The sequence below is a fragment of the Ursus arctos genome, unplaced genomic scaffold (genome assembly GCF_023065955.2).
Source record: "Ursus arctos isolate Adak ecotype North America unplaced genomic scaffold, UrsArc2.0 scaffold_27, whole genome shotgun sequence".
NCBI classification, from domain to species: Eukaryota; Metazoa; Chordata; class Mammalia; order Carnivora; family Ursidae; genus Ursus; species Ursus arctos.
In genome coordinates this window covers 1,982,217-1,997,933 of record NW_026622952.1, presented here as the reverse complement: position 1 = coordinate 1,997,933, position 15,717 = coordinate 1,982,217, and the positions used below count along the sequence as shown (strand labels likewise).

Below are 15,717 nucleotides of genomic sequence, written 5' to 3'. Positions count from 1 at the left end.
TGCCCTGCCTTCAAGGAGAGGACATAGTGTTTCTTGTGTAAACAACGACTATAATATGATAACCACCATAAGGCAAATCTGCATAAGTACTGTGTCACTACAAAATGACAATGAGCAGGGAGAAAATCGGGGAAGCTTCCGAGGAAGGAGATATTTAAGTTAGGTCTCACAGGGTCAATAGACGTTCCACAAGCCAAAAAGGTAGAGAAGTTGTGAACTGTATATTCTTTCCAATCACCTAACTCCCCAAAGCTCCCACACCAGAGCAAACCTATGGGAACTCCCCAGCCGCCCCGTATGCCTCTGTCAAAATAAAGACAGGAACGATAAACCTGTTCTTTTCCCATTTGCTGCCCAGACACTGAAAAATGTTCCTGAGTCACATCACAGAGAGAATAAAACCCTCCGTACTTGGAACAAAAACATGTTCTACGTGGTTTCTGCGACTGAGATGCTTGGTTTTTTAATGCAATTCTTCCGTCTGACCCTCTATTTCCATAGTTCTCCTCTGCTTTATTTAGATGTTCTTCCTTCGTCCTCTTAACCAAAGACCTTTATCGAGCATAAATTTAGTGACATCCTGAGAAAGTCCTCTATGTAGAGCTATTTTTATTTTATTGATTTTATTTTGGAAACTCGTTTGTCTTCTTCCTTCCTACTTCTAGAGGGTAATCAAAACCCTATAAATCATAAATAGATTATTAACACGGACTCACTAAAACTACATGAGAAAGTACTTAATGCCTCGCCACCGAGATTCTGCTCCGTCACATTCAAGGTTAGGAAAACTGTACTGCGAGCAGCTTAAAGGCGAATGGGAAATGAAACCACGCTTTCTTTCATGATAAAGCATTGGACCCTTGGCCTAGACACGATCATGTGAGTAATCACTAAGACAGCAGATGTCAAAATTACTCACTCAACAAGCATTTCCTGGGCACTACGGGCACAAGCACCGAGCACTGCGTAAGATGCTGGGCTGGGCACCATCCGGTGTAGACACCAATAAGACAGCAAGATTCTGAGTGATCCGGCTTCACTGTAGCTGAGAGCACTTTGCTATCCTATCCCCTTCATTTTCCCGAGGAAGATAAAACTGCCTGAACGTCTGCCAAGGCCAACATCTCAAAGCAGCCTTGTTTCTCCAACAGCTGATTCCCGTTTTAGATCAACAAAAAGTTCAGCAAACATATGCAGGCCTCATAGGCTAGATCCCTGGTGCTGGTCTCGGAGGAGAAATCAGAAACAAACCTGCCATGGAAGCCTCGGCCTGGCTGTAAAGGTCTGGGGGATCTTCCCAAAGTCTAAGTACCTCCCACAACCTGCAATGGCACCTACAAGTCTGTGAATGTATCTCCGGCCTTAGTTTCCTTTCTTCTCCTAGCCTCACTCGGACCTCAGCACAGGAGGCCAGTTTGGTGGACGCTGAGTGAGAATTGAGCAGGAATTAGGAGTTAGGAATCAGAAATCCTGCTGTGTAAACTTGGGCAAGTCATTTGGCTCTCTGACCCTTAGTCTCTTCATCTATAAAACAGAGGCGATGCCTAGCTCACAGTGCTGTTAAGAGGTGCAATGCGATCGTGTGTGAATGCGACTGCTGCGTTGTCTGGCACGTAGTGGGGACTCAACAAATGTCATTTCCTGCTGCCACCTTTGGAGGCTTTTTCACCCTTAATGACAAATCCCATTTCTTGGCCCTGACAACTCACGGTTATAATGGGAATATGAGACATGTAATATGTCATGTTGTTGCCTTTAAGATAAAAATGAATCAACATTAACTTGTTTTCAGAATTTCACACTTGAGGGCACTTGGGTGGCTCAGTGGGTTAAGCATCTGCCTTCAGCTCAGGTCATGATCCCAAGGTCCCGGGATCGCATCCCGCATCAGGCTCCTCACGCAGCAGGGAGCCTGCTTCTTCCTCTGCCTGCCTCTCCCCCTGCTTGTGCTCTCTCACGCTCGCTCTCTCTCAAATAAATAAGATCTTTAGGGGAAAAAAAGAATTTCACACTTGATTTTAAGAACATCGAAGATCCCAGGGATGTCCCAGAGGCTATAAATCGAAGCATTACTTGTTCCTTACTATCTTTCGGTCTTAGTATTAAACTAAGAAAAACTAGAAGAATTTTTTTGTAGTAAAAAAGTCTTTGATTTAGGTTTAAATGAAATTTGGTTCTGGATAATAGCTAGACATTTATGAGTGATATTTCAGATAACGTCTGTAAGAAAGGACAATTTTAAGGGAATATGTATGATATGGATAGGAATTGCACTTTTCAGAATTAAAAAACCTATTTTTCCATTCTTTTTCTTAGTCACAGATTAACTTTGCTCTTTGGCCCTGACATATCCTGTGCTCTCCCGTTTACTGCAATGACACAGCTCTCCACCCAGGCACTGCTTCAGGGTAGAGCTGGTGTTTGTAAAGGGCTTTGTGAAGCTTGGCCGGAGCAGGCTATAGGAACACAGGATGTTATTTCTAATCTCTTACTTGAAGAGGGGAGAGACAGGAGATTAGTCTCCAGATGTCCCCAGGGTTTCAGGGAGAACAGGAAGTGACTAGAAAGTCTCAGAGCTCCTTAGCAAGATAGAGGAAAGGGCTCTGAACCCTCACCCTGACACTCTGACGTAGCACGTGCTGTCGTCCTGGGGCATGGGGCTCTGTCCGCATCGTGAGGGAGCATATGTTGGTTGAAATTCAGGAAACCCCTCTGGATGGATGTGTCAGGGAGAACATCTCTGATTCCCCAGGTCTGGTTATAGAAGAATAACTCACAAAGGAGTACAACCAGTAAAGGACCATATGGGTAGGAAACTCAGGGCTTCTGACTCCAATTTAGTGCTTTTGTTCTTCTGGGTACTCCAAAGTAAGCAGCATTGACCAAAAGTCACACCTAACTCCTTTCTATTTACTGGTTAGGAATGAAACTCAGGGGAGGCCTGGGTGGCTCAATTGGTTAAGCATCTGCCTCTGGCTCAGGTCATGATCCCAGGGACTCCTGGGACCGAGTCCCGCATCAGGCTCCCTGCTCAGGGAGCCTGCTTCTCCCTCTGCCTGCCACTCCCCCTGCTTGTGCGCTCTCTCTCTGACAAATAAATAAATAAAACAAAACAAAACAAAAAGGAATGAAACCTAAATCACTTTAGATTTCTTTACGTCCTCCTTGAGGATTCAATGCACCCCTCCTTCATTGTTCACTCACTTCTGCCCCAGCACCTTCCCAAGCCCCCCTCCTTTCCCCTACCACATACCGCCACTCACTGCTCCTCCCTACCCTTCAGGTCTCAGCTTTTGAGGTTGTCTCCTCAGAACTACCTTCCCTGTCCACCCTGCTGTTCCCTACCATTACACCCAAACTGCATCCCCTTCAGAGCAGTGACCACAAGGCCAGGAGTACAGGGCAGCAGCGACGTGTTCCGTGTGAGCATAAGCCTTTCGTACTTGTGGAATGTCTCCATTCCCCCCAAACTGTAAGCCCAATAAACCACCACCACTCTGTTCTCTAGGGCCGCGGCTGTTCATACTGTGGTTGGAGGTCTGGAGGTCTTCCTGACCGAAAAGCCCCACACCCTAGGGTTTGCCCTGGTTCCCTTAGAACCAGGCAAAACCAGCTGTGTGTTTGCTGGCATTTGCAAGAAGGCAGAAGCCCTAGCATGGCTGCCATCCACCTTCCCTGCAGCGTGGAACCAGGCGCGGGAAAGGCCGGCTGTGCCTCCAGCACAGAGGAAACTGGACCCAAGAAGCAGGCAGTGTTGTTGCAGCAATCTTTACGTTCCAAACGGAGGAAGTGTGCGACTGGACTCCGTGGCTGAGCTCACCAACGTTGTCCACTCAAGACAGAGCCAGCGCCAATCCGCCAGTCCGCCGGAGTCTGTCCCTGCGGCTCACTGCCTGCCGGCCGGCGGCCCACCACCTACTCAAGATCTACTCACATTCTCCCAGGATCGGCTGAGAAGTTTTTAGTTGCGCACGACAGACAACCCAACCCAGACTGGCTTCAGCAAAAACAGAACATACTGTCTTTCACAGCCTGGAAAGTCCAGGGACAAGGCCAGGGTTACACGCAGCTTGATCGGGGGGCTCAAGCAATACTCCCAGGGATGGTGTTCCCTCTGTGTGTCTCTGGGCTCCTCGTCCTCCAGGTGACCCCATTCTCATCTCAGCCCTCCTCTAGTGGCAGCAAAGTGGCTGTATCAGCTTCAGCCTCAAAGTGCTTCCTGTGTTCACGTTCAGCAGGAGAGAGAATGGCCAGCCTCTTTTCCAGTGGTTCCAGAAGATTCATGCTATCTCACTGTTTCCCATGTGGTTACCTGCCGTCCTGGAAGATCACAGTGGGCAGGTGTGAGGCGCAGCCCCATTTCTGGGGCAGGAGCAAGAGTCAGATCCACCCATAGCTGGTAGGTGACTATGCAGTAAAGTGGTTCCCCAAGAGGAAACTGGGGTGCTCTTACCAGGAGAAAGGCAGGTGAACTTGAGGCAGCAGGCAGTATGTCTCCACTTTATTTCTGAATTCATTTTCTCCTCTTTCTATAAAGAACTCCTGACATGCCATTTCCTTCTCAAACAAAACCTTGCCTGAGTGGAAGTCAGCCAAAGGCTCCTGTTATTAACAGTTCATCTTCATCCGTAATTTCTCTCCCCTTGTTTGTCCATGAACTTGGACACAATGTAACATGCTTATTTGGATAATTCCTCCACTTTGGTACAGATATTTTACCATTAAGGCCAAATAGATTTCCTGTTGTTATTGTCTTCATTTTCTTTTTTTAACAGAGGAAAAGATAGAATAAGCTACTGTTTTAGCCCGAGTACAGAGTCAATAACCTTATAAGAATCAGCAGCCCGGAAACATCCTTGAGAGCAGAGCCACAGAAAGCTTGGTCAAACAACTGACGTTATGAAGAATTTTAAGCCACAAGTTTTTCCACTGTAAGGTAGCATGAAGAGGGAAAAGAGTGCAAAGTGTGGCTTTGGTGTACCATGGCACACCTCCAGGGGGTGCCCTTCACGTCCTAGTCGATGTGGAAGGCCCCTCCTGGAGTTGTGATGCCCGGCATACCCAGTCACATGCAGCAGACTTGAATCCTGTTTTCTCTACTGACCAGCTGTGTGGCCTGGGACAAGGCACTTGAATTCTCTGAGCCACGGGTGCCTCATCTAATACAGCACCAATGAGAGGTCATTTGTAGGTTATTGAAGAAATCAGCATTAATAAATACAAAGCACTTAGGCCAATGCCTTGCACATCACCAGCACTCGGTAACTTTTATACTTTACTATTTTTTTTTATTATCAGCATAGCCACAAAATAGTGTTTTTAATGTATGCTGCAGTTGTATTAAATCATCATATAAACATTCCCAAAGAAAAATATTCCCACTGCCAAGAGGGGAATATATGGGTTGCTTTCCTCTCGTAATTAGCCCAGACTTGTATTAGAGATTTGGTGAATTATGGGAATGTACTTTTTACATCTACAAACATATTATTTTAAAATGCTTCAGTAGCAAAACCACAAGGGTACATGCCATCTATTTCACTGCTTTCATTTTTCTCAAGGAAACCTCACTGTGTTCTTATTTGAATTCAAACATCAGGAAAACCGTTAGAGCAACACGCTCCTGGCCAGTGCATCCTTATTCTCTGTAAGGCAGAGGTCACCTATTTTACCTTATATAAGAAGAAAAACTATTATATAAAACTGTAATACATCAGGACTATGTGGGGTGGATCCCTAGAATGCAAGGCTGGTTCAACGTTTGAAAATCAGTCAATATAGGGCTCCTGGCTGGCTCAGTCGGTACAGCATGTGACTCTGGATCTTGGCATCTTGAGTTTGAGCCCCATGTTGGGTTAAAAAAAGAAGAAAAGAAAATCAATGTAATTCATCTTATTAAGAGATTAAAGAATAATCACGTAATCGTCTCTATAGAAGCTGAAAAGCTTTTTATACAACTCAGGATCCATTCGTGATGAAGAAAAAAACCTTGGGGAGCCTGGGTGGCTCAGTTGTTGAGCGTCCAACTCTTGATTTCAGTTCAGGTCGTGATCTCAAAGTGTTGGGATCCAGCCCAGTGTGGGGCTCCACACTGGGTGGGGAATCTGCTTGGGATTCTCTCCTCTCTCTCCCTCTGCCCTCTCCCCACTCATACTCTTTCTCTTTCGCTCTCTCTCTCAGATAAATAAATAAATCTTTAAAAAACCAATCTCAGCAAACTAGAAATAGGAAGAAGCTTCCCTTTTTTTTTTCTTTTTAAAATTTTATTTATTTGGCAGAAAGAGAGAGAGCACAAGCAGGGGAAGTGGCAGGCAGAGGGAAAGGGAGAAGCAGGCTCCCTGCTGAGCAAGGAGCCCAGGACCCTGGGGTTATGACCTGAGCTGAAGGCCGACGCTTAACCAACTGAGCCACCCAAGCGCCCCAGGAAGAATCTTCCTTAATCAAATAAAAAGCAGTTATGAAAATCAACAGCTAACATAATACTTAATGGTGAATAACTAAATGTTTCTACCCAAGACCAGGAATAATGCGAGGATATCTTCTCTTCCACTCCTATTTAATGTCATACTAAAGGTCCTAGCCAGTGACTTAAAGCAAGCAAGAAAAAAAAACCAATAAAAGGCATTCAGATTGGAAAAAAAGAAATAGAACTTTCTATTTGTAAATGATGTAATTGTTTATGTAGAAAATCTACCAAAAAAGCTCCTAAAATTAAATGTGCTTATACAAGGTCACAGGATATACACAAGGTCAATATAAAAAAATCAATTATTTATATTCTAGCAATGAACAATTTGATTTTTTCCTTTAATTTCAAAGTACCATTTACAATAACATCAAAAAAACAGGAAATACTTAGGTATAAATCTAACTAAATATGTGCAGGGTCTATAAGCTGAAATTACGAAACACTGATTAAAAAATATCAAAGACCTAAATACATGGAGCAAGAAATGATTTTCCTGGGTCAGAAATCTCAATATTATGATGTCAGTTCTCCCCAGACCAATCTATAGATTTGAGGCAATCACAATTAAAATTTCAGAAGGATTTTTCTTATGGATAACAACAAACTGACTTAAAAATGTATGCAGAAAAGCAAAGGAATTAGAATAGCTGAAACGATTTGGAAAAGGAGAAGACAGTCGGAAGACTCACATTACGGGATTTCAAAACTTACTAGAAAGTGATGAGGGTTAAGAGAGTGTGGTACTGGGGAAAGGAGGGACACAGATTAATGAAACAGAACAAAGAGCCCATAAATGGACCCACACAGTTTATGGTTCGTTGATTTTTGACAAATGTGTATAGGTAATTCAATGGAGAATGTTTAGTCTTTTCAACAAAAGGTACAGGAACGATAGGACATCCATATGCGAAGAAACTGAAAAACGTCAACCCATATTCACACCATAATTAAGAAATTAACTCAAAATGGATTTTAGATTTAAATGTAGAACCCAAAACTATAAAATCTCTAGAAGAAAACATGGGAGAAAATCTTTGTGACCTTGAGTTAGGCAAATATTTCTTAGATATGACTTAGTTCCTAAAAGATAAAATTGGTAAAATAAACTTCATCCGAGTGTAGAACTTCTGTCTTGTGAAAGACACCATTTAGAGAATAAAGAAACCACAGACTGTGGGAAACTATTTGCAAATCAAATATTTGACGAAGGGCCTTTATCCAGAATATATAAGGAAGTCTAAAAACTCAGTAATAAAACAAACCGCTTGATTAGAAAATACGCCAAAGTTTGAACAGCCACTTCACCGAACAAGATGTATGGGTGGCCAAAAAGCACATGAAGAGATGCTCAACATCATTAGTCATTAGGAAAAGGCATGTTAGAAACCGTAATGAGGTACCATTCCAGAACTCTTATCATCGAAATTTTAAAAATGAGACGATAGCAAGTACTGGAGAAGAGGCTAAAGAACTAGGACTCTCACACATTGCTAGCGGGAATGCAAAATGAGACGGCCACCCTGGGACACGGTTTGGCAGTTTCATATAAAGTTGAACATACACTTACAATATGGCCCAGCCATCCCACTCCTGGGTATTTACCCAAGAGAAGAAAAGAACGCTTTTCACTCAAAAAGCTGCACAAAAGGTTTATAGTGGCTTTATCTGTAATCATTAAAAACTGGAAGAATCCAAATATCCTACCCAGAGAATGGATAAATAAATTGTGGTATATTCATAGATGAGAATACTACACACGAATAAAAATGAACAAATCACTAATATAGAAGAATCTAAAATGCATTATGATAAATAAAAGAAATCAGGATCGAAAGGCTCTCTAACCTATGATCGATTCTATTTATATGACCAAAGGCAACATTACAGGATCAGAAAGTAGATCCTGGTTGCCAGGGGGTGGGGGATGGGAGGAGTTGATTACAAAGGAGCAGCACAAGGAAAACATTTTAGGCAACAGAGTTGCCCTTGTATCTTGATGGTGTTAGTGATCATACAACTGTTTGCATATAGAGCCATACACAAAGAGTGAATTTTATTGTATGTCAATTTTAAGAAAGTAAAAGAAGTGAAAGCGAAACAAACAAAAAGTTCTATTCTGAGTTCCATTCAACATTTCTGGGATTCAGACCTGCTACGGGTAGTACAAGTCTCCTTAGGAGGAGACAAATTATTCATAGGAAGGAAAATGTATTTGCTTTTCAAAGTGGGCAGAGGAGGGAGGAAAAAAAGAGAAGCCTGTGAGTACCAAGTAAACATGGTAAATACTTTATTAGTTGGGCTCTTACACTGTCAATGTTCAAATGCATGGTTTTCCATAAATAGGCATGCAATCTTTTATCCTTTAGACTGCAGCTTTCTAATGACCCATATCCTTTTCAATTTGTTTTTCAAGGATCAAGCCTCACAAATATTGTCTAGGATAGACAACTCTCATCTGGGGTGTACGATCTCATACTTTTTCAGGCATGAAGCATATTTCAGTACTTTACCATCTAGTGCCGTTACCCATCTGCTGACTCCTGATTTTTTAATGACAGGAAGGGTCATATTAGGCACACCCTTCAAACTTTCTGGAATGTCATTTAATATTATCCTACAGCATTACTCAGCTGTCCTCATGAGGGACAGTGGGATAGAAGAATTTAATTTTCAGGTCAGATTTCATAAGATTCTGAACCCAAATCTTTTTAAGAAAGTCCACATCTGCTGTAATTGGATCATCCATACATCATCCTCTTGACCTTCATAATCCAATCAATTAGTGGTCAGGTTTGTTAATCTGGGTCCATTAGCCCTTGTAAAACATGCTAAATGATTTCATTCTATTATGAGGAAAAATATGTAAGTATCTGGAGGCTAACAATATTAGGAACATAATTTAAAACTGTAATTGGGTGGTCACAAGATAAATTCAGATTAGAACTTAAAAGGAAATTCCTGGAAAATATTTTTTCATTGGATTAAAATTGTAATGTCATCAAGACTAGTCAGTGGATACTGGATGTTTTAGATTACCATAGTGGGTGGATGTTTGTTCAAGACACTTGAGTGATATTCAAAATTGTTTGTACCCATTATCATGAGATTAAAATATTACTGGACCAATTCTCCTAGAATATACTGAGTTAGATCCATCTTTTGCTTCTTAAGAGAAAATAGGCTGAAAAAAAAAAGAAAATAGACTGAAAAAATGGATCACAAATCAGTGGCGTTTGCTGCTGAGACTCTTCATTGGGTGGTAGATACATGGCAATTTTGGAAATCCCAGGTAGGATGGCTCTGTGGGCCTGGGAAGATCAGCGGCCAGGCTGGCTCAGCCTGTATCTTGAGAAGCCTAGCAAGCACAGGTACAGGGGCATAAGCTCTAAAATGGATACTGGATTGGTAAATTAACATAAACTTGAAGATTCCAAAGTCAAACACACTGAATTTTCAGAATAAAATTACAGTATGCTCATTTGATGCAGGAATGGACAGACTACCAATTACGCTGGAATCCTGATGAATACGGTGGAATTCGTTCAATTAAAGTTCCATCAGAGTCTCTCTGGCTTCCTGACATAGTTCTCTTTGAAAAGTAAGTATCCCGGAAGAAAAATACACTGGTCAGATTAGGACTAGAGATGGAGAAGCCTGACTTTGACAAAATAATTAAGAGAAATGTACGACTTTGAGGATAAAGGAGAACTGTTCCTTTCTGAAGTATTGTTTGACTCTGCAGTAGGAAAATAATAAATGCAACTAGTAGAGGGAGGGGAGGGCAAAGACCGGACTCATCAGTGTTCGACTCTCTTACCACAGTGCCGACGGCCGTTTCGAAGGCTCCCTCATGACCAAAGTCATCGTGAGATGGAACGGCACCGTCGTTTGGACGCCTCCCGCCAGTTACAAAAGCTCGTGCACCATGGATGTCACGTTTTTCCCATTCGACCGGCAGAACTGCTCCATGAAGTTCGGCTCGTGGACTTACGATGGAACCATGGTTGACCTCGTTCTGATCAATGAGAACGTTGACCGGAAGGACTTCTTCGATAACGGAGAATGGGAGATCCTCAACGCAAAAGGGCTGAAGGGCAGCAGGAGAGACGGCGTCTACGCCTATCCGTTCATCACCTACTCGTTCGTGCTGCGCCGCCTGCCCCTGTTCTACACGCTCTTCCTGATCGTGCCCTGCCTGGGGCTGTCCTTCCTGACCGTGCTCGTCTTCTACCTCCCCTCCGACGAGGGCGAAAAGCTGTCCCTGTCGACGTCGGTGCTGGTTTCCCTGACGGTGTTCCTCTTGGTCATTGAGGAAATAATCCCCTCTTCCTCCAAAGTCATTCCTCTCATTGGGGAGTACCTGCTGTTCATCATGGTGTTCGTGACCCTGTCGATTATCGTGACTGTTTTCGTGATTAACGTTCACCACAGATCCTCTTCCACTTACCACCCCATGGCCCCCTGGGTGAAGACCCTGTTTCTGCAAAAGCTTCCTGCATTGCTTTGTATGAAGGACCACGTGGATCGCTACTCTTTCCCAGATAAAGATGAGAGTCAACCAGTGGTGAAAGGGAAAGCTCTAGAAAAAAGGAAACAAAGACGGGTGAGCGAGGGAGAAGCAGTTCTTGTTGCTTTCTTGGAAAAGGCCGCTGAGTCCATCCGATACATTTCAAGGCATGTGAAGAAGCAGCATTTCATCAACCAGGTGAGTACATTGGTGTTCGTCCCAACGTTCTCCTATCTCTTTACAACAAGATGCTGTCGTTGTTTAAATGTGACGCTATTAGCTCTCTGCTTTCCATGTGTAAAATGTTAAGCAAGCCCTGACATGACTAAGAATTTTACTATGGATTTTTAGGAAGCAGTTCACAGAAACAGAAGGAACAAAAGTGAAGTCGATTAAGGACCATTCCTTACAATTAGACATGATTCTATTTAAAATAATTTAATTCTACATTTTAAGTTGGTTATCCTGGTCTCTGGTTATGTATCTCTCATTTTTAGTGCGATGATGGTTATTTCTATCTGTAGTATTTGGAAATAAAAAAACAGAATTAGATTTGGGGGTTAATATAAAAATATAGTGTTCCAACAGATATTTTGGTGAGGGAAAAGGGCATAGTAATTTAGCTTACAGATTAAAAAAAAAAAAGTGTGGCGAGAGTGCAGGTTTCAGACTCAAGACAGTCGTGGACTTAGATCGTACCTGTGCTTGAAACAAGGTAGAGACCAATTTATAGCGTTCAAGTACTTTATTCTAAAATCAGTGAAAATTAGTGCCAAGAGGTTGATCCCATAAACAAAATTATGAAAGAATTTTTTATTTTTATTTATTTATTTGAATTCAATTAGCCAACATACAGTACATCATTAGTTTCAGATGCAGAGTTCAGTAATTCATCATTTGTGTATAACACCCAGTGCTCATCACATCATGTGCCGAAAAAATTTTTTTAGAGACCTATCCTTCTGTATTTTATCTGGACACTTACCTAGTATATTCTCTCTTACTATTCGTTGTGTTTTTCATCCACTGAAAAACATTTTTAAAGCATTAGGAAAAATGCTGCTATAGACAAAACACTTCGGCTATTTTTAGGGTTGTTTGTGGTTGTTTCTTTACATCCTTTAAAAATTCTAATTCAAAGATTCAAATAGCCTTTTTAAAAATTATTAAAGTAACACCTTATCAGGTAAGGAATTTGGAAAATACTGAAAGTATCAGTAAGAAAATTAAAATCATTAATAATCCCACTACTTAAGGTTGACACTTTAAAACATTTCAATGTGTCTTCTTTGTGGTTTTCCCCCAAAGTTTTATTCCTAAACCTCTATGTGTGCAGAATGCATTCAGGTTCTCCATCAGTCCCTATGTCCCCTGTAGAACTCCTGTAAGGGTCTGTCTTTATAAAATCCCCATATAATAGAAACGGGACATTTCTTTTCCTTCGAAAGAGAACTGGCCCCTATCCTTCACACCTCTCAACTTCTTCCTGCTCCGACCTTGTTCTGATAGCGTGCTGCCCACTGTCCCTCAACTTCCCTTCCTCCAAAGGGACCCGGTCTCCCCCCTCCCTCGCGGATTGCTGTCCTTTCCTGATCACTTCTCTCCTCGGCAGTTTCCCAGCATTCCAGAGATGAAGCAGCCATACCCACATGCAGAGTGGAGGAAGAGAGGCTTGTCATATTGGGTCATATAAGTTTGTGACTTGTTTCCTATGTAATATCAGGAAGAGCGTGGTGAGAGATACTGGCTTTGTATGTATGTAAAAATCAGGCTTTTCCCGTTTTGATCGAATTGTTCACAAATACAAACCTGATTCTGTTGTTCTGTTGAATATCTTCAACGTTGATGACAGTGTTCACAGGCTGTTTCCTCTTCGCCCTGCTGGTGAGGTCGCGGGAAGAATTTGAGCCGACACTGCGGGGATATGTTCAGTGCGTTTTTAAAACTGAAGTGCTATACATCTGAGTATTTGTCTTTTTCAGTCCCTTGAAATGAGTTCAGAACAGTTGCCCTGCATCTTGAATGGAAGGCATCTTTTTCTCTTTTGCAGGTGGTACAAGACTGGAAATTCGTAGCCCAAGTTCTGGACCGAATCTTTCTGTGGCTCTTTCTGGTCGTGTCAGTTACAGGCTCGGTTCTGATTTTTACTCCTGCTTTGAGGATGTGGCTCCATAGTTCCCACTAGCGATCCAGAGCCATCTAAAATACCACAAAGACAAAATGACACCTTAGAACTGACCTCCAGCTACATGTCCATACAGTATCCAAGTACATGAGCTTTTCGGAAGGGCCCACGTGGGACTCGGGGAAACTGAACATTGGCAAATGCGGGTCTGCCTTCAGTAGATTCGTGGTTGCCACTGGAGCGAGTTTGGTTTAAATAAAGCAGAAGCTCCTCAGGCCCCTGCCTGGGCTTCCCCAGACGTCAGGGAGTCGTAGGTTCCAGGCCTGACTCTCCAGCCAGGACGCAGTAGGAGTGTCGCTGGCTGCTGGACCGATGCCCCCCAGAAGCTGGACTGAGGCCCTGCTGAGGACACCCCCCAGGGATTCAAGACGGTCTCCGGGTCAAGCTATTTGTGTGCCCCGACCTGGGCCTCCTGCGTCTATTGGTGTCCTTGGTGGTTTTGCCTGAGTTTGCAAACTGGCTGTATGTCGTGCTGCTACAGCAGTGAGTGTGTGTGAACAAATCTCAACCACCATTTGGGGACTTGCCCTGGTGGGACAGATCTGGCACAGCATGCTTGTTTTCATGAAGATTCCAAGATGCGTGCTGCCCAAGTCCCTCCCCACCCCCCACAAACACGGCATTTGTTGAAAATAGTCTCTCTTGACTGTGGTGATCTCTCGGGCAGGTGGTATTCATGGATTATTCATAACATTAGAAAGGTTTTCTGATGCTGAAACTAGAACCCACTGTGAGGTGTGGCTTGCTTAAAGGGCCGTATCAGAATAACTGACAGTAGGAACAACGTCATCGAGTACTGGGAGTGCAGTCATTAACACCCATTATCTTTTCCTAGAAAATACAGGTACCGAACATTCTTTGCTGAGGGGTTTTTATGTCGCCGCATCCAATCTAATCCGTTTCAACAGTACTCTCGAGGCTTTCCATTCTGTTTCTTCTCTTTTTTCTTTTTCTTCTTCTTCTCTCTCTCTCTTTTTTTTGGGGGGGGGGACACTTAAGTTCTACTCTCAGCAAATTTTAATTATACAATGTAGTCTGATCAACTAGTCACCATGTTGTGTGTCAGAACCTCAGATCTTGTTCATTTTATAACTGACAGTTGATACCTTTTACCAGCCTCTCCCGCCAGCCCCTGGCAACCACTTTTCTACTGTTTCTATGAGTTTGACTTTTTTTCTTAAGTGTCCACATATAACTGAAACCATGCGGTATTTGTCTTTCTCTGTTGGATTTTTTCACTTTTTAGCATAATGCCCTCCAGGTTCATCTGTGTTGTTGCAAACCACAAGATTTCTGTCTTTTTAAAGGCAGAATTATGTTCCAGTGTGTGTGTGTGTGTGTGTGGTCACATTTTCTCGATCCATTCGCTCATCAACAGACACAGGTTGTTTTCATACCTTGGCTATTGTGGATAATACTGCAGTGAACACTGGAATGCGGGTAGTTCTTTGAGAAAATGATTTCGTTTCCTTTGGACACACCCAGAAGCAGATGGATCACATGGTAGTTCTATTCTCCATTTCCTGAGAAACCTCCATAACATTTTTTTATAGGGACTGTACCAATTTACATTCCCACCAACAGTGCAAAAGGGCTTCCTTTTCTCCATGTCCTCACCAGCATTTTGGTACCTCTTGTCTTTCTCGTTTTTGCTTTTTTTTAAAGATTTTTTATTTATTCATTCGACAGAGATAGAGACAGCCAGTGAGAGAGGGAACACAAGCAGGGGGAGTGGGAGAGGAAGAAGCAGGCTCATAGCAGAGGAGCCTGATGTGGGGCTCGATCCCATAACGCCGGGATCACGTCCTGAGCCAAAGGCAGACGCTTAACCGCTGTGCCACCCAGGCGCCCCTCTTGTCTTTCTTGTAATAGCCATGCTTTTTTTTTTTTTTTTAAGATTTTATTTATTTATTTGACAGAGAGAGAGCCAGCGAGAGAGGCAACACAAGCAGGGGGAGTGGGAGAGGAAGAAGCAGGCTCCCAACAGAGGAGCCCGATGTGGGGCTCGACCCCAGGACTCTGGGATCACGCCCTGAGCCCAAGGCAGACGCTTAACGACTGCGCCACCCAGGCGCCCCATGTAACAGCCATTCTAACAGCTGTGAGGTGCGATCTGACTGTGGTTTTGATTGGCACTTTCCTGATGTTGAGCGCCTTTTCATGTACCTGTTGACCATCCGTATGTCTTCTTTGGAAGTGTGTCTGTTTAGATCCTTTACCCGTTTTTAAATTGGGTTATTTGGTGTTTTACTGCGGAGCTGTATAAGTTCCTTGTATAGTTTGTAACTAACCTCTTATCAGATACATGGTTTCCAAATCTGTTTTCCCGCGTCATAGGCTGTCTTCTCATTCTGCTGATGGTCTCCTTTGCTGTGAGGTCTAGTTTGATGCAGTCCCACTTGCTTATTTCTGTTTTATTGCCTTTGCTTTTGGTGTTAAATAAAATCATTGTCAAGATGCCCTCCATTCTGTTTCCATGTGTCTTCCTGCCCCTCAGGGAGCTGTCCGCTCCCCGCCCCCCGACCCCCACCAACTCCCTCTTAAAGATTCATCAGG

At 43.1% G+C, this 15,717-nt stretch overlaps 1 protein-coding gene across 1 annotated transcript in view; it reads left to right on the top strand.

Annotated features, from left to right (window-relative positions):
- Positions 1 to 13,161, top strand: part of CHRNB3 (cholinergic receptor nicotinic beta 3 subunit) — a 59,287-nt gene extending 46,126 nt beyond the window's left edge. Inside the window, exons 7-9 of the mRNA XM_057303367.1 lie at positions 9,958 to 10,067; positions 10,292 to 11,174; positions 13,027 to 13,161. Of these exons, the coding sequence (XP_057159350.1) occupies positions 9,958 to 10,067; positions 10,292 to 11,174; positions 13,027 to 13,161 (1,128 nt within the window). The remainder of the gene's footprint in view (positions 1 to 9,957; positions 10,068 to 10,291; positions 11,175 to 13,026) is intronic.
- The last annotated feature ends 2,556 nt before the right edge of the window (positions 13,162 to 15,717 follow it).